The sequence below is a fragment of the Lissotriton helveticus genome, chromosome 2_1, assembly GCF_964261635.1.
Source record: "Lissotriton helveticus chromosome 2_1, aLisHel1.1, whole genome shotgun sequence".
In the NCBI taxonomy this organism is placed as follows: Eukaryota; Metazoa; Chordata; class Amphibia; order Caudata; family Salamandridae; genus Lissotriton; species Lissotriton helveticus.
This window is the reverse complement of record NC_136059.1, coordinates 518,027,570-518,047,652: the sequence shown is the minus strand read 5'-3', so window position 1 is coordinate 518,047,652 and position 20,083 is coordinate 518,027,570. Positions and strand designations below refer to the sequence as shown.

Sequence of the window (20,083 nt, the reverse complement as noted above, 5' to 3'; positions counted from 1 at the left end):
CAAAGTCCTTCCATTCGGGGTCACAACAGCACCACGAGTGTTTACAAAGTGCTTAGCAGTAGTAGCAGCAGCACATCTCAGAAGACAACAGATACATGTCTTCCCTTACCTCGACGACTGGCTCATAAAAGCAAGATTGTTCAACCAGTGTGTACAGCACGCGAAACAAGCGATTCAAACATTACACGACTTAGGGTTTACAATAAACTACACCAAGTCACACCTAGAGCCTTCGCACGTTCATCAATATCTAGGAGCTACCATAGACACATCGGCAGCTCTATTATTATTATTATTATTGGAAATTTATTAAGCGCCTGATTACGCCACTGGCGTGTCTCCGCGCTATGGCAAGTGGTGTGGCTGTCCCCCCCTCCTCCCAACCAAGCTATCTACTGAAACAGGTGCGTTTTAAGTTTTTTTCTAAACAAGCGATTCAAACATTACACGACTTAGGGTTTACAATAAACTACACCAAGTCACACCTAGAGCCTTCGCACGTTCATCAATATCTAGGAGCTACCATAGACACATCGGCAGCTCTAACGTATCCCAGTCAAGCCAGGATTCAAAGCATTCAGAACTTAGTCTCCCTTTTTCAATGCCAACACTCTCTTCAAGCCAGAGTGTTCATGAAACTAATAGGCATGATGGCGTCTTGCATCTTCATAGTTCCTCACGCAAGACTGCAAATGCGCCCACTACAAGAATGTCTAGCACAACAGTGGAATCAGGCTCAAGGTCAGCTCACAGACCTGGTGTTGGTGGACAGCCGTACATATCGCTCTCTGCAATGGTGGAACACCAAAAACTTGACAAAGGGACGGCCGTTCCTAGACTCTGTTCCACAAATAGTGCTCACGACAGATGCATCCCTCACAGGATGGGGAGCCAATCTCTTGCATTATACCACACAAGGCCAGTGGAACAACCAACAGAAACAGTTCCAACATCAACCATTTAGAGTTGCTAACAATTTTCCTAGCACTCAAAACTTTTCAAGTACAAGTACAAAACAAAGCTGTTCTAATCCGGATAGACAATATGACAGCCATGTATTATGTACATAAACAGAGGGGGACACACTCTCTGCAACTGTCCCAGCTTGCACAGAACATTTGGAGATGGGCCATCCCTCAAAACATACACTTGACAGTAGAACACCTTCTAGGAATTCACAATCAGATAGCAGATCTGTTGAGTCATCAGTCACAACAGATTCACATATGGGAGCTGCGCCCACAAGTTCTCCAACCATTCTTCCAAAGGTGGGGGCATCCACAGATAGATCTGTTTGCCACCCACGAAAATGCAAAATGCCCAACCTTCACCGCCAGGTCCACACCCACGATCGGAGGGCAATGCGATATGGATGAACTGGTCAGGCAGATTTGCGTACGCTTTTCCGCCTCTCCCACTCATTCCACTAGTAGTATGCAAGCTCAGACAACAGTCTCTCAAACTAATACTAGTGGCCCCCACATGGGCACGTCAGCCATGGTTCACCACGCTACTAGATCTCTCACTGGTTCCACATCAGAAATTACGGCTCACGCCATCCCTGTTAACACAGAACCATGGAGAAATAAGGCACCCAGAACCGAACCAACTGAATTTGGCGATCTGGCTCCTGAGGTCTTAGAGTTTGGCTACTTAAACTTACCACCAGACCGTATGAACATAATTAAAGAAGCTAGAAGACCCACTACCAGAGCATGTTATGCTGCTAAGTGGAAAAGATTTGCAATATACTGTAACAACAATCACATTGATCCACTGGATGTTTCCATCCAAAATATTATTTGCTACCTTCTACACCTACAAAGGTCCAATTTGGCTTATTCTTCCATACGCCTGAATCTAGCTGCGATTGCAGCCTATTTACAAAATAGACCGCATCTATCTTTCTTTAGAGTACCTGCAATGAAAGCATTTATGGAAGGATTAAAACGAATAATCCCACCCCTGCACCAGTAAGGAACCTAAACGTGGTCCTTACAAGACTTATGGGTCCCCCTTTTGAGCCTTTACACAAGTGTGAACTGCAATTCCTAACATGGAAAACTGCCTTCCTTGTTGCCATCACCTCTCTCAGAAGAGTTAGTGAAATACAAGCATTCACAATAGAAGAACCATTTTTTCAAATACACCCTAACAAAGTGGTTCTTAGACCCAATCCAAAATTCCTGCCAAAAGTTATTACTCCTTTTCACCTTAACCAATCAGTAGAGTTACCAGTGTTTTTTCAAAACCGGACTCTGTTGCAGAAAGGGCTTTACACACCATAGATGTTAGAAGAGCTCTACTATACTACACAGACAGGACTAAATCCTTCAGAAAGACAAAACAACTATTTGTATCTTTCTCTCCCCCACACAAAGGCAATCCCATCTCTAAAGGAGGAATTGCCAGATGGATTGTAAAGTGTATCCAAATATGCTATCAAAAAGCTAAACGTACACTAACGATTCCTCCTAGAGCGCACTCCACTCGCAAACTAGGAGCCTCTATGGCTTTCTTAGGAAACATACCATTAGAGGACATATGCAAGGCAGCAACATGGTCTACAATACACATCTTCACTAAACACTATTGTGTTGATGTGCAAGCCAAGCACCAAGCTGCAGTAGGCCAAGCTGTCCTTAAAACACTATTTCAGTATGCTGCAACGGATACAAGCGACCACCGCTAGGGGAGACACTGCTGCACAATCGTTGCTAAGTGTACAATCTGCAGCTCATATGCCTCGAACGGAATATGCTACTTACCAGTATGCATCTGTTCTTGGCATGTAGAGCTGCAGAGTTGTACACGCCCTCCCGCCTCCCCGGGACTTGTATCCGTTCCAGTACTCATCTTACTTAGATGCACACGTGTGGACATCCTTTTCTCTTTACTTCTACTAACTCCATCATTTCCCATCATGGCGAAAAACAATCTGAGGATGGAGTCGATGACCATGCGCAGTATTGTCCAAGGGAGTAGTCACCTAACTCGTGACTACAAAGACTTCTTCCAAGAAGACAACAACCTGCAATCATCCGAGCCCAACACCAGGTGGCGATCTATTGTACAAATCTGCAGCTCTACATGCCAAGAACAGATGCATACTGGTAAGTAGCATATTCCTTTCAGCAACCTGTAATTGGTCCACATCACAGTTACCCCAGATCCCTGCTCCGTGCATTACCATAGAAAGACAACGTGTGGAGTAGCTAGTAGTCATGGCATCTAGGGGTTTATTTTCCCAACTTCCCTACAAATATAAAAATGGCCTCAGTGGATTGTTCAAGCCTTACCTTCCTGACCTTAGTTGAATAGGACCATGAACATTTATAGTCGAAAGGAACACCTAAATGTGAGAAGGTGGGGACGTATGACAGTTTTTGACCGTTGACATATTGTGTCTTTAGTGTAGTACATGTGTTCCCAATGACCATAGCATGGGATTTAGTACTATTAGTCCTTAAACTCAAACCATTTAACCTATTCAATAATTTTTGCAGACTCTTTCCCATTCTTGCAATTTGGAATCAATCGTCCTCATCCAAAGGGCGGGTACTTTCCTAGCACCAACTTTTGGTACATCAGCCTGATCTACATTAAGAAACTCCTCTAGATCATTAAAGTAAAGCCAGAATAAATATATAAGGGGCCAAAACACACCCTTGCCTTACATCCCATTTCATATTGATTGGGTCACTGAGTTCCCCATTTCTTCCCATACCTCACACGCCCCATCACTGCATTGCGCATGCGTGCCAAAAAGTGGACCAAAGCGGAATCAATCCCCATATTCAATAGCTTGATACACAGCTTCCCTGTGTCCACTGCTGATGTTAAATCCATAAAGCCAAGGTGGATAGAACCATGGTTGGTCTTGGTGTACTTGGGGATGACCAAGTGGAGATTGAGACACTGCTTCAAGGTGCCTAGTCCCTGTCTAAACACATTTTGTAGTAAAGAAAATGACCCCTTTTCGTTAACCCACTCTTCCAAGCGTTCAAGTAGAATTCTGCCCAAAAGTTTACTAGTAATGTCAATTAAATAAATTGGGCAAATACATCGGAGGTCAGATCCATTACCTTTTTTTAAAATGGGTATTATGCATGACTCTATTTCGGTGGTCCTATTGTAGCTATGCACCTCAAAATATTTATCTTTGGGTCTGTCTGGGTAATTTAAAAAAATCTAAAAATGGGTCTTTTTTGGAATATTATGGTCCTAAGATCCGAGTGCCGATGGGAGGTCCCTATCTTATCAGTGAAGCAAGAGCAGAGTAGCTGCTCCTTGTGGAGTGTAAAATGTAGTGTCTGTCATCTGCCAGACTCCATCCAATTCGGGGAAGTTGACCTTTTCACACAGGACCGGTACGATAATGTGGGTGGTCTTCGATTGGAAAGCTCACCCAGCATTTCAACCTAATTAGGTTCCGGTCCTCTGCTCTTACAAGATAGGGACCTCCCATCCTTCAAGTTCCCTCACATAGGGGTCAGTCTTGCCCCTGAAGGAAGTCCTGGACCTTTATGGGCGCTTTGGACTGAAACATGGCGGCACTAGGGTCTTAGGACCATATTATTCCAATAAAAGACCCATATTTAGATTTTTTTTAATTACCCAGACAGACCCAAGAATAAAGGGAAAACTGGGATCTGCCTGAGGTATTTTATCTTTAAACCCGTTTCTCTCTTGTCTATCTAAAGAGCTCCCAACACTGTGGTTGAGCGCACCCCGACTTTTAGGCGTCGGGGTGACCCGATGATAAAGCATGGCACCACTAGGGTGTGTGAGGGTTATATAAACAAAATAGTTTTTTCCCTACATTCATGGTTGGGTTAGGTACAACCTTTCACTAGAGAGTTTTCTTTACCCCCTCTACCTTGGTCCTCTACCTCGGGCACAGTTTACTTACTAGCACAACTGACCACTACGTGGTCAATTGGAGTATTTTTTGTGACTAGAATGCTCCTAACACACCCATTCAATGGACTACACAACTTGGGCCTCACCTACTTTAATAGTCGCATCTCCTTCCACCAACCACCCAGACACTTCCGCTCTGTAGGACTCCTACTCACACACAACCCACGCATGGACAGAACAAGATCAGGATTGGCGTTCTCTTACATCACTCCTGATGTGTGGAATGGCCTCCCACTGCACATCAGGGCCTCCTTCTCTCTTCTTCAATTCTGCAAGAAGTTGAAGACTTGGCTTTTCAATTAACAAACCCACCATAGGCAGGGCTAAGAACACACACCTGCTCAGTGCCAGGATACCCTTTACGGGTGATAGTGCACTTTACAAATTCACATAACCACATCTGCTGAGAAGTCAGTCAGGGGGTTTCAAATAATCTCTTGCAACACTTCAGAAGATGCACAAATTTGTGTACAAGTCAATTATATCCCTTTAGAGGAGGAAATTCTGTCTGGATATTGTACTTCATATGTAGAGTTTCTTCCAGAAAAAGGAGGATATTCAGTTCCCTTTAAATGCTAAAGGAGGATCACAGAAATGTGATGCAGGAGGTTACATCGGGGTTTCATGTGATCTAATCAGTTTATTTACCAGGACACTTCTGTGTCTGCATAGAGAACTTTGCATGTTTGATACTAATAAAAAATATTTCTGATATTATGTGTGAAGTGTGAAGGAGTATTTGGAGTTATTTTTTAGCAACTGAATGCTAACCAGGAAGGCGTCAAGGTTTTGTTCTTTACCTAGTACTGCTAGATATTAAGCCAAAGTAGGTAAGGAGATTCTCTGGGTAAGGTTAAAAAAAAAAAAAAAAGTGGAATGGTAGTCTGGTCATGAAGCCTTCTGGAATGTTTCCCAACAAATAGTAGATTATTACCTGCCTAGGCTAAGGACCATGAGCATCTAATTGGAGTTTGGTGTTAATGGGTAATCCTCTTGTTCCTCTGGTGAAGTACTAAATCTCATCCTAACTCTTTGTTCAGCGAATTGTGATTTGTATATGTGCATTTGTGGACACCTATAGCTTCTCATGGTGGTATAGAGGTAATCCACGACCCATTCCAACTCTGCCTCACCGACACTCTAATTACTTTGCTGTATCCTTGTGCTATACTAACCTTAACTGACTATCTCTGCATATCCTGGCAGCCTGTTTACAGTCATTCACTCATTATGTGCCTGTCATCTGCATACCCAGTTGATATCCGGGCCTTTCCATCCACACAATTTTCAAGACCAGTTTAAAATCCAAACCTCTCTAAATTGAAGTCTCACTAAGGGTCAATAGGTATTCAGTTGCCAACTTTTCCCATGTCATCTCTTAATTACCATCCCTTAAAATGTTTTAATAGCTTTAATTATTTTGTATTTTTCACCTCTCATTGTCATCTGTCATTTGCAAACTTCACCTCTTTTGTTTTTTAGCCATCTAAACTGCATGACGAGTTTTGTGTCAAAATATGGTTGCTTTTTAAAGCATTTCTTCTTTCAGACAAGGAATAATACATGAACACGTGACTATATTTTGGGCTGTGCACAATTGTGTTGGAACAAGTCAGCTTGTATGCTTGGAATTCTTTAGAAAATCTGGCCACTTATCAAATAGTTTTTTGTACACTTGATAAAATTTGTGCCCATCTTATAAATATTTATTTTTCAGAACAACAAGCTTTCCTTGCATGAAGATCCAGAAAAAGCCATCCAGCTAAAGGATGAAGGTAACACCATCTGGTGACTGTATATAGGGATACGCGCAACACTGTATTCATGTGGATTTTGGAAATGAACAAAACTTCATATTTTATTGTAACTGTTGTATAGCCGCTTTGCTTGATTACCTATTTCATTTTTTATTAGTCACTGATTCATTTTGGTGTTTTGGTGTATCTCTAAATTGTCAATGTTTCTTAGTGTGCATGTGTTGTTTCAGTTTGTGTCTTTCTACGTACAACTGTGGTGGAGGTAGGATTAAGGACTGCTTCGATCCCTCTGGTATGTATTAGCAGCATCCTTTCCAATCCTGGACCCGTTGTATTGTAATGTGTTTGTTCTGCCATGATCAGCAATAAACCTTGTAAACCAACAGTCTTTTTCTCCAGTGCTGCCTCTCCGTATTATACCTTACAGCGTCCTGCTCAGTATTATGCTTGTCTAGTCAGGGATACTGAAGAGGCTAGTATATTTCATCTGCTCATTTCAGAAGGGTGGTCTTCAAACTTGATGGTAGCACTAAACCTGAAGAAGTTTACACATTTTTAGAATGGGGTGGGGTGTACTTTAACCGCATGCGTGTGGCGGCTTTTCCCGCGGTATGCGGCATTTTAAAAATTACCGCGTTACATGACGAGCTCAGCTCGTCATCAGCACACGGCAGGTAACGCTGATGACGAGCTGAGCTCGTCATCAGCATGCAAGGGGTTAAGGAAATTTCCATAGCCTTCCGCAATTGGAACCTGTAACACTGCCAAGCTATTCTTCCCTGGTTTGAATGGTGTGTAAAACATAGATGCATGCTTTGTGTAAAATAGTTCCTTGATTGGAGAAACATACTATGATTTCAAATAACAACCTAAGTCTTAGTGATAAACTAAGATGCCCATTGAGCAGTCTAATACAGTGTTTTCAAAACTGTGGGTCGAGCCGCAAGCAGATTTACAGTGGGTCGCGAATGTTTTAGCAGTAAATAACGAGGCCTTTAAATTCTGTATTTATCTAGTCACAGTTGGTGCGCTTCAATGACAGAGGTCAAATGTCAGACTATGTCTTCTAACAAATGGCTGCTTATTTTTTTAACATGTGGCTTAGCGTTTACAAACTCCTCTCACTTAGCTGTCAGAGAGAGAAAAGTACACTGAATTATGTGACAATCTTGCTTTGATACAGGGAGTGTGAATGGAAAAACTGTCGGTTATAATTTGTTTGTAATACACAATAAAATGGAAATACCTTTAAATGAACTGTACAGATTGAGCAATTACGAAAGCAAAAATGAAGTATATTTTTTATAAGTGTGATGGGAACAGATTTGATAGGATCAAAACAAATCAAAGCACTTTAATCGATGATGCACAAATGATGAATATTTACTGAAACCCAATTTCACATATTTGTATTTGCTTGCTTTATAGTTTTATCATTAAAACAGTATGTCTGTGAAAATTTAGTGGCCATTTCAATGGAAAATGTGATATCTGTAAACAACAGTGTGCTACCACACGATGCTGTAGTTACATTAAAAAACTCGACTGCCTCTTGTTTATTACTGCTAGTTGGATCAAGAACGTTTGTCATTCTAAAAGTTGTGATTCCAAAACATTTGTAAAACTCTGGTCTAATACATAAATACAATTACCACCCCCAAACCCTTTAACTGCTGTAACTAGTTTTAAATCCAAACTTGCTCTTTGGCCTTCCCAAGTCAACCCTCTAACCCCACAGACACTATTTTAACCACAACTCAATTTCACCACCAGCTTTTAGTTTTCAACCTTATGGTCATGCCCTGTTGCATTGGCCACCTTGCCCGTCAACAAGAGGGCTCAATCTCCCTAGCCTTTTCTCCTTTAATTTCCCATACAATCAATTGCTTTTTTGAATTAATCATTTCAGGAGCAGAAAGACCTAATTTCAAATGGTGTAATTTTCTGTACCTCCCTCTGTTTCACTTCTCATTAAAATATCTATCGCTTCTTGAATTGCTGTGATATACATGTATCGTTCTAAGAATGACAGATTCATCACCATCCTACCTAAACAACTCTGGGCTGCGTCTTACAAAATCCTTATAACCAAACAAAGATATACCAAACTCCTTCAGTCCCTTCCCATCTTCCTAAACACTTTCATCCTTTTACAATTCACTATAACCTGTTTCCCCGCACCATCTATATTGGGCTCTGCAATATGCTGGGCCACTCCAGGAGAATGCCTGGCCAATTTCGTAATCTCGCTCAATCCCTACCAAGGCCACTAATCCGTGACTCGTCAGTGTCCTCAACCATGTTACTCTTCTCTGAGTGAATAATCAGAAGTTTGTGAATTGGCAGTGATTACCCTTACAGCATTCTGGTACTAACAAGACTACTACAGAAACACTAAAACTCTAACCTTGCTGCTTCCTAAGTACCCTTCTCTCTGCATGCATTCAGGCCTTCTTCTGTTTTGGAATAGCTGGGAATCCAAAATGTTACTCTTCTATCTACTCTACTAGATGCATTGAATTATTTATTGTCCTCTTCAAAACCTCCCACACCAGAACCAGGCAACCCTAGCTCCAACCACCCACCCCCCTCACCCCCTCCCCACGCTCCTGATGTGACTGATAAGCATCCCACTAATAGCTCTCTATGAATGTGCCTATTCTAAGGGGATGTCCCCCTATTCCTCTCGCTCCTTCCACATTGTATCAAATCTTGTACATAATAACTGGTCTTTCAAGTGCAATTATAGTGCAGGAATAACTTCTGGTCTACGCTGTGATTGTTTAAATATCTTTATAATCACCCTCAGGCGCAACCCCATCACCGAGGCACCCAAGGGTAATCCAAATAGTCATGCTCTTTGGGGGAGCTTTGGCATCACATACCAAATGGCATGCATTGGCTTGCACCATTACAACCCACAATGTTATGTCATGTTATGTTATGTTATATCCATTTGTAACGCGCTCGGATACTCGTGAGTGTCCCGGCGCGAAGCCAGAGGGGTACAAGGAAAAGCTATCAAGCAAAGAAGTGAGTCTTAAGTTTCCTTTTGAGCACAGCTGGGTCCTGAATGGACCGCAAAGCAAGGGGGATGGCATTGCAGGCCACACTTTCCTTCACCACAAACGTTCTACCACCAATACTCAGGAAGTTAAAAGTGCGGGACCCGAGCAAAACAAAGGGACATAGATCGGAGACCACGCGAAGGAAAGTAAAAGGAGAAGCGCCTTCTGAAGATAAAGGGGGCCATAACCATGGAGAACGCGGTGAACCAGAACCAGATATTTGAACTTGACCCTGTCAGCCACAGGCACCCAATGAAGAGAGCACAATTGAAGAGTCACACTCCTCGCTGGAATGCCCAATAACAGTCTGGCTGCCATATTCTGGACCACCTGAAGCTTTTTAAACAGGTAGCCAGGGGCGCCAGCATAGAGGGCATTAGCGAAATGTAAGCGTGACAGAATCAAAGCACATGTGACAGCTTCTCTTTCCGCTTGCGGTAAGAGTGGAAAGAAATCCTAAGAGTCTTAAGAAGGCCGAAACAGTATCCAGCCAGTTTCTTAATGTGTGTTGTGAAAGAAAGACTCTCATCAAACCACACACCCAGATTTTTAGCAAGCTGTCCTGAGGAGAGGGGCAGAAGAGAGTCAGGTGGCCACAGCTGCTCTCGGAAATCAGCGGGAAACTTACCATAGAGCAGAATCTCAGATTTTTGTTCATTGCACTTGAGCTGTGCATCCGCCAGCCATTTAAAGATGGAAACTAGGCACAGTTGCGCCGCTGAAACGGAATCTGATGTTGTGTCCCAGGTAAAAAGCAACTGAGTATCGTCCGCATGGGCCATCACCTTAGCCTCAAGCTCCTCTGCCAGATAAATCAATGGCATTACATAAATGTTAAAGAGGAGAGAGCTAAGGGAGGAGCCCTGCGGGACTCCATTGGTAACCAGCTATGGGGAGGAGGAGAAAGGAGGGAGCCAAATCTGCTCAACCCGCTCCTCCAGGAAAGACCTAAGCCAACCCCAAACAGCTCCCGATACACCAATCTCTGCAAGTCGGGCCAAGAGAAGAGCATGTAGGACCTTGTCGAACGATGCCGAGAGGTCCAGCAAAATTAGTGATGCCCTCCTGCAGATGTCGAGGCACTCCCGGATAGCCTCCACCACCTCTACTAAAACAGTCTCAGTGCTGTGAAAGGCTCGAAACCCTGTTTGAGCTGGGTGCCGAAGTGCCTCCGTCTCCACATATTCTGTAAGTTGTTTATTGACCACCTTCTCACAGACATTGGCAATTGCCGGAAGGAGGGAGATGGGCCGATAGTTCCCTGGGTTAAGGGGATCCAGAGAAGGTTTTTTAAGAAATGGCAATATCTTCGCCTGCTTCCACCCCTGAGGAACAGCCGCTGTCTGAAGAGATAGATTGACAATAAAGTTCACCTCTATATGTACACTCTCTGCCACTGCTGCCAAAAGCCTGGCCGGGCAGGAGTCCGAAGGAGATCCGGACTTAAGCCCCCTGACGATTTTAAGAGATTTCAGGGGGTCGACTGCTCTAAATGCTGACAGAGAACAGGTGGAAGCAGCAGGTTGCACCGCCAAAGGCCCCTCACGGCAACAATTACCAGAAGGAAATGTAGTCTGGATGACCTGAATTTTATCTCTGAAACAGCATGAGAGCGTGTTACACAAAGGCGAGAGAGGATGGAGTCACACTCGCTTGAGCCCGCGGTGACGTAAAACTCTGCACTATGGCAAATATTTCTTAAGCATTGTTCCTGGCAGAATCAATGTGAGATGCAAAGAATTGCCCTTTAGCTATAGCAATAGCACCGTAGTAAATTTCTTCCATTGCTCTAAGCTTCCTCTTGGCTATGGGGCAGTAACCACTCCTGCACCAAGCTCGCTCCAAAATCTTGCAATCATGCTTAGCAGCTTTAAGAGTCAAGTTGAACCAAGGTTTAGAGGGCGCATCTCTGGCAGGTCTGGCGGGCCGAGGAGAGGCTACAGAATCAACCGCCCTCGCCACCCAACCAGTAAACCCCGACATACACTCCTCCAACTCACCTGACTAAACGGGCCTAGAAAGATCCAGAGGCTGTTTGAATTCCAGAGGATCAATTTTCCCAAAAGCTGGCTTTTGGTAGGAGCGCACCTGTGTCTCTGCGCTAGATACCATCCAAGAGAAATAGGATATGAAATGATCAGACCAGGACACCGGGCAGGGATCCCTTATAGAGATGGGGAAATTGGAACAATTCGGGTTCAATATATGGCCGGCCTGATGAGTAGGAAGGCTTACATGCTGGCTGAGTTGAGCCAGTTGTAATATATCCAGCAGGTCAATCATCTCCTTGGTATTAGGTCGATCCAAATGGATATTAAAGTCCCCCAGAACCATATAGTGGGAGAACCTTACCGCCCTAGAGACGATAGCGTCCCCACAGGTCAGGAGAAATGGACCCGCAAGTCCTGGGGGCCTATAGATCAAGAAGGCTCCCAAGGTAAAGTGGGCTGAAAAGCGGATGCTAAAATCAAGCACCTCACAGCCTGCCCATGCGGTAGTGTCTCCCAAACGAAGTTTCCATATGTTTTAATATATGATGGCCACACCGCCGCCTCTCCCCCCCTGACGGTCGACTCTAGAGATCTTATAGCCTGCTGGAATGGCAAAGGAGACAATGGGGTCAGAAGTAGGATCAAGCCACGTCTCTGTTAGGAACTAGGGGCCTTATGTATGAACACATTTTCCCATAGACACAGAATGGGCAAAACCCTTTGACAAATCTGGCCCAACATGTCTAATGAGTTATCCTCCAGAAGATCAAATATATCTGCATGATGTTTCCTGAGAGACCGGGCATTTGTCATAGCTGCCAGGATATGGGAGGCCTTAGCCCGCTGATCAGGTAAACAACCCTCAATAGCCAGGGAAACAAGCCCCCACCCCAATTTGAAACCACATACTGGGCAAGCGGCTAATAGAGTCATTGCCACATCCCAGTTGTGAGGGTGGCAGTAGGCCTCAGCATCCTGTGCTCTTAAAGTAGCTCCAGAATAACTTCTTCTCAGCTCAGCTCCCAAGGGCTTTCGGGCAGCATGGCTGGCACTGGCCACTTCCGGTACGCTGATGGGCGCAGACGGGCTTGCCTTAGGCGCGCCAGCGGCGCGTCCGCTGCACGTCCGTTCAACGTTCATTCAAATAAGCCTGAGTGCCAGAGAGCTAGACTAACAAAATGGCGTCTGTCGGCGGCACCACAGGACTACCAGGAAGAGAGCTTGGCCCCCTCGCCCCAATAGCAGCAGCAATGAGAGGAAGTGCACAATGAATTAAAGAATTCAACGTTAAGTGTGGGTATGCAGACAGAGAGCAGGAGAGCAGAAGCTAAATGTGCAAAAAGCAATCTAGCAGAAAAGGTAAAATTAATTAAAAGCAGAATAATTTCAGAAATTTTTAAAATACAGGTATTCAAACAGAGCAACAACAAATGTGCAAACACGCTGTCAAGCAGCAGACATGCTAGGTGAGAACCCCTCAGGCCCCCTTCCAAACTAGTTCAGCCATCATGAATGAATGTTTGGATAAAAACTACCATGAACAACCTCTCCATCACTCTGCCAGCATTCTTAGTTACCCCTCAACGTTCAATAGAGGAGGAGAGACTCAATTGGCTTGATTCCCAAAAGGGTTTTAACTTTTTACACTGATTGTACCAGCGATCATCAAGTGGATGAGCAGTTTTTTCAGAAGGTATCTGGATGCTGAGCAGAAGAGGACCTTGTTGAGGGGGATAGTCCTCTGCATTAAGATCTACTACATATTGGCCTAGAAGCAGCCCCCAGAAGGTCTGAGATCCCATTCCTCCCAGGGCTAAGGCTGTTACCACTGTGTTGGCTCAAGGAGTACCTGTCCTTGATATCTGCCAAGCTGTGACATGGGCGTTGGGGCATTTGCTCACAAAGTATTACTGCCTTGTAAGCCAGGTCCGGTAAGAATAACTGTTAGACTTGGCATCTTTTGGCGTGTTTCCCCTGAATTTTTGTTTTCTGACCTCTTGGTTTTATTTCTCTGTTTTTGCTGGTGTACTGATTCTGTGCACTTTCCTCACTGCTGTCCAGTGGTAAAATGCAAGTGCTCCTGTATAAAATGTGTTATGGATTGGTATTTCCATGATTGGCATATTTGATTTATGTGTCAGTCCCTAGTAATGTGCACTGCGAGTGCCGGGGCCTATAAATCAAATGCTCTTGGTGGGATGCACCACTGGATTGTGCCACCCATGCAAACAGCCCGTAAAGTGTAACTGGCCTGCCATTGCAGAGCCTGGGCGCAGCCTGGGGCTGCCATGTCGACTTGGCAAGTGCACACACTTGCAAGTCCCTAAACCTTCCCTTTTTTACATGTGAGTCGCCCCTAAGGTAGGCCCATTGTATGTAAAAGGTAGGACATGCCCTGGTGTGTGTGGCATGTCCTGATGGCGAATTACAGCCTACTTTGTTATTCACTATTGCAAGGCTACCTGTTCTCCATAGGCCAGAACGGGCCATTTGATCATTACATCCTATGATCCTAACTGACGGAACATGGTAGAAATTCTAGTTTAGTATACCTGAACTCAGAATGATAAAATACATCTTTTAGTGAAGTTGGCTTAAACATTCTGTGTTTGAAAATACTACTTTTAGAAAGTAGGTATTTTCTGACCATCCAGCCTGCCTCTGCTAGCTTGTGTATTTGCTGTCTGGTTTGTGAGTGACAGGGTCTGGGGGAGACTCCAGGAGACAGGGTGAGTCAGCTGGGCTGAATAGGCACATGTACACATAGATTGGTGGGAGGAGTAGCACCTGGGTCTGAATAGGGCTGAGGACCCTGACCCACACTGACAAAGAAAGAAGGTGCACCCTGGCAGAATGCACCCCAAACTGATTTGAACTAAGTCCAGGCTCCTCTGCCTTCAGAGGGCAAAGGAATTGCTGGTATAAATATTGGGGCCCAGACCCCAAGACTTTAGAACTCGCTTGAATCAAGGAACCTGCCAAGAAGAAGAGCTGGAAGAGCTGCCAGGAGGAGTACTGCTCCTTTGCTGTGTTGTTGCTTGTTGGGTTGGCCTGCAGCTGCTGCTTCTGCTTCAGGCAGTGAAAGGACTGGACTGAACTTTCTCTACTTGTGCTGAGTATCTCCAAGGGCTTGAGGTAGAGCTTGCCCACTGTTCAAGAAGTCTCAGGAACAGCAAAGACTTCAAGCCCGACGCCGTCTACGACGCGCTGCCGACACCATGTCCTGAAGGCACCGCAGAGAGCGCCGACACACCGCGACACTGGTCTCACCGACGCCGCCTGCTGACGCCGCCTGCTGACGCCACCACGGAGCCGCTGCTCGCACCGTGACCTGTGGGCACTGCACTCCGCACCACCTCGCTTCACGACGATGCCGTGGTAACCCCGAACCACCGTCCTCGCCGGACACGACAACGCTGCTTGCATCGTGGTTCGAGTGCACAGCTCGTAACGTTCCCCGACGCTCCGCCTTCATCTCACACCGCGACCCTGGTCTCACCGACAACGCCATCTGACGCCGCCACCGAGCCGCTGCTAGCACCGTGACCTGAGGGCACCGCACGCCGCACCGCTGCACTTTGCGCCACAGCACCCGACGCCAGCGCACCTGATTCCATCGGAGAGGAGATCGACCTACAACGGACGTGACAACGAGATGTCATCGACGACCTACGTCTCTGAAAGGTACTGTTGGCAGGTCTTCCCGACACCGCAGTTAACCCGCGATGCCGCAGTCAGCCAGAACTGTTTGGATTTGTTTGTTCACAACGCCGTGATAGCAGGGACGGAGCTATCGACATCAAGGAACTGTGTTTTCAACGTATCTTTGCAATTTAAAGACATCTTGCAACACAACTAATTTTAAAGTACTTTACTGTGGATTTTTATCGTATTTGGTCTTGTTTAAGTATATAAAAATATTGGATATTTTTCTAAACTGGTGTGCTGTCCGTTTGTAGTGCTTACACTGTATTACTGTTGGTTATGTGCAAATGCTTCACACACTGCCTCTGAGGTAAGCCTGACTGCTCGTGCCAAGCTACCAAGGGGTAAGCAGGGTTTATTTTAGGAGTGTTACTCCCATATGCTGACGAGAGTGGTGGTTTCTGCCTGGCTTCGGTGCAAACTTTAGCCAACCAGAAATCCCATTGCTAACAATAACACCTCGCTTACTCGGTTCTGCAAGACGTTTTGGTCTGAGCCTGCTCCCCATACTCACTACCTTGGGAAGGTACTGTGTTGATATTTATTCTATTAATTATTAATCTGTTTTTAGGTGTATTTATTCAGAACAATAAGTTACCTTCTGTAATGCTCTTTCTGGTGGATAATCTCTAACTGCAGATCCTTTACTGCTCTCCCTGTGGTGTTGTCTGTTTTTACCATCTAAAAAGATTCCAGGTTAGTACTATGCACATTGTACCCAACAAATTATTCATGCTCTGCGTCTGAGTTTATGGAAAGGGAAATATAAGAGACTGATGTCAGCAATGAGGGGAGGTGTTAATATGCTGCTCCGCTGTGTCACTTCTGGGGTGTTATGGAGTCAATTCAAAGTCGCACAGCACTACCTGGTGGCTCACAGGACCACTGCTACAAAATTCTCAGAATCAGTCGAAAGTATTCTAATGTGAAGAATCTGCGGTTAGATAAAGTATCCACAAGAAAGAGCGTTACTGAAGGTAAGTAACTTGTTCAAATTATGCCCTGTATATATATATAGAGCACATGTGCATCAACAGGCTTCATGATGCCGAGACTAGGAAGATGGATGTGACAGGTGAGTCAATAACAAGGAGGGCATCAGAGAAAAGTACATTTTTTAATTGCTTGTCTGAAAACCTGAAGGTTGGACAGTTGTCATATTTAAAGCGAAAAAAGGTTTATACTGTACATAAAATCCTTTTCCGCCCACAGGACAGCTTTTAAATATAGGAACCCACAATAAGAAGGTCGAATTTCGATGGAAGAGAGGAGAGATGGAGACTAGGGTCAGCCTTTCCCAATAGGGAAAGAACCTTCAAGAGAGATTCTCCTTTGAGTAGTACATAGGACTTTAAAAAAAGATAAGCTGAAAGGCAGCAGCCCTGACACCTCTGTTAATTTGCTGTGACATGATTATATTTCTTCAGGCTGTATACTAATAGCATAATATTTTCTATTCTGCGTAGCATACTGAGGGCACTACATCAAGGGCATTGCCATGCGCTAGCTTTGCCAGGTCAAAAGTATTTACCAAGGGGACATATTGAAGGAAGAAAAACATTATAGTTAGGAGATATAAACAGTGAAAGGAAGTAGATAATAGTGAATTCGTTTGTTTAGCCAAGGAAAGGTAATTTTGTTATTTGACACCTAACCTCTTGAAATAGTCAACACATGATGGAGAGTCTCCTCCTAGTGCAGATTGTTAGATCACCGAGTCCACTGACTGAGAGTGTGTGTCTTGCACCTTGTTCTCCACCTCAGGGGTTCCTTCTCTGTAAACTGTATATTCCATTGCAGATTTAAGAAGACAGATTTGCTCAAAGGCCAGAAAACCTAGTAATGCCTGGTCGTCTGCAAATTAACAACAATCACCAATGTCATTGTCATCGTGGATCAAACACCATCTTGTGTGCAAGACACCCATGTCACGCGCACACTTCGGCTAGCACAGGAAAGGCTTTCAGAAAGACAATTCATTGTGTCTGCTGGCCAACAATTGGTCTTTTCATTGTTCTGTGAACTGTTTATCCTCTGTGCCCAGAACAGTGTAAAACCTACTAATGCTGCATGAGATGAATTGTCATCTCGCCACCATGTCCTATACTCTGGCAATCAAACAGACATTACATCGAGCCCATCCCTATCAACAGGTACTCCGGTGCTCTCTGTGGTCCTCATCATGTGATGAAGTTATTATTTTATTAACAAAGGGCTTTCTTATCATATCACTTAGCGTGCAAAGGTAAAGTGTTCCCAATGCCTAGTAGACGCTTCTCATTTCCAAATTCTTCATGTCCTTAGCCTGCTCTATGGATTTCCTAAGGTCAACAGTTTTTCTGGAGAAGCCCGGGCACCATTACAATCCAGTTCTGTACCAAAATACTTCGAATTTGCAACCGATACTTTTGCCTTTAATATTCCAAGGGGCCGCAATGTATGTCTATGTCCACAAACTAAGGCTCCCCGTGAACTCTGCCTCCAGACAAAAAATGAATCTTCCTCTCAGTGGATGGAGCTCTAACTCTAACACACATCTCAGTGTAAAAGCCCATTCCAAAAAGGAAGTATATGCATGGTTTCCAGACTGAATCTTGCAGTTATGCGGCGGTGTCACATATTTGTCCTCAGCATTGCCCTCCTTTCCTTTTTTATAGTTGTACCTTTCTCATCATCTCCTTACTGCCTGTGCTTCTACTTATTTCCCATGTAGTCTCCGCAGTAGTGTGTACTGACAGTGGCTAAACACAGCAACTGGTGAATGCTCCCATTTCCCAACAAAATAAAGGCATTTTCTGGTTTGATTTCAGAACCAGTTCACGAAAGTACAATGGTCCTCAACCTCCCAATGTGGAATGAACACATACTCCTCTCTTATGCTGCCCCCCCCTTTTGTATTACACACCTTTGCATAATCATTTCTAATGGTAAAGCAATAACTCTGGACAGAACACTTTCGGTTCAAGCCTTACTGTGATTCGTACTCCCTGCAATCAGTCTTAACAAGTACTTTGACCAAACTCTGTTGATTTCTTTTGGTTCTCCTGCTGTTGTAGAAGTAATAGAAGCATTGAGCTTTGTTACGTCCACCTACGCCTTGTAGACCTTCTTAATGGCTCCTTCTTGTGTTTTGCCTTTCTCTGATGCCCTGATCCCAAATGTTTTCACCCGGTACCCTTTGGATATTTCTCTCTGCCCTTCTGGTTCCTACCGGCAACCATGCAGTCTGTTCCCCAGACTTGCCCCGCTGCACAGCCCACATATCATAGATTAGCACATCAACCCAACATCTCGAACGTCTGCTGGTCCTCTCCACATAGTCAACCATAGAGAGGCCCACCGTATCAGGGCCGGCCTAAGGCATGTGCAAGCTGTGCACCTGCACAGGGCCGCCAAACCCCAGGGGCCGCCACGCCAATATATATCCTTAGATACATATTTGCGTGGCAGCCCCTGGGAGGGATTTGGCGGCCTCGGGCCCCCTACCTAGACTCCCTGCTCAGGGCCTTCGTGAGCCTAGAGCCGGCCCTGACCGTATGCAGGGACGGCCCTGTCACACCGCAGTGCCAGTCCTCCATGCAGGTTTAGCCCCACGACACCTCGGCACCACAGGATGAACAACCACAGAGTTTCCTTGAACCAAGGCTGGATTGTTCATTTTCGGCCTTGGCTGAATAACCGTGGTCGCTGATACCCTCCTCGCCTTCAGCATCCCCAGCTGCACAGGAACCCGTTATTCCAAGTTGGACGGCCTCTCAAGCTCAGCATCCGATCCTTGAACCCTTCAGGCTCCTCTCTGTAAATGTTCTCTGGCCACCTGGGCAGACTAATACTTATCTGGAAAGTCTGGCAGCTCCCTGTAAAGCATGACTTTGGGGTGCTGTAAAGCAGGGTTTTGGATTTCCGAATCTAAACCCAAATTATGTTTAGGATTTTAGTGTGAGACAAAAGGTTAGCCTGTTGTGTACCCTACATATCCAGCCACACCTCTGTCAGATATCTTCATTGACTCATTCGTGAACACTTTCATTCAGCTTGGTTATATCAGAAGAGGCTGAGTTACTGCTGCAAGATTGTGTAAGTCTGTATAAGCTGCAGAAATGTTGATTTGCGATATACCCGTAGCAAATAGAAATGCAATTCATATTTTACCACTTTTGGTACCTGATTCGCAAAGGTAAACCTACACGTCTGTGTAACTTTACGCTTTTTCAGTATTCACAAAACTGCATTTTAAGAGCAAGTTTCCGAGTGCGGAGCCTCTGCTCATAAAAACATAGGACAGGCATCAGGTACCATTAAAATGCAGTTTTGGGAATATTGAAAAGGCGTGAACTTACACAAATGTGAACCTTGACCTTCGTGAATCGGGCCCTTTTTTTGGGGGACATGGGTGCTGGTGGCATATCGGATTTGAGTTGTGGTTTACTAAAGAATATATTGTAATAAGAATTAGCCCACGTCAAACCTTTCTGCCTTTATGTTACATTTGTAGGTAACAATCACATGAAAGAAGAGAACTACAGAGCAGCGGTGGATTGTTACAACCAGGCAGTGCAACTGGACCCCAATAATGCAGTGTACTACTGCAACAGGTAACATTACAAACCCATGGCCGTTTGAGCTGATCAAACGGTGG

The 20,083-nt window shown here is 44.8% G+C and overlaps 1 protein-coding gene across 2 annotated transcripts in view; it reads left to right on the top strand.

The window, feature by feature from the left end:
• Positions 1-20,083, top strand: part of SGTB (small glutamine rich tetratricopeptide repeat co-chaperone beta) — a 118,059-nt gene that overhangs the window by 35,729 nt on the left and 62,247 nt on the right. For both annotated transcript variants that reach the window (XM_078675164.1, XM_078675163.1), the window contains exons 4-5: positions 6,641-6,698; positions 19,940-20,039. In XM_078675164.1, coding sequence (XP_078531290.1) covers positions 6,641-6,698; positions 19,940-20,039 — 158 coding nt within the window. The remainder of the gene's footprint in view (positions 1-6,640; positions 6,699-19,939; positions 20,040-20,083) is intronic.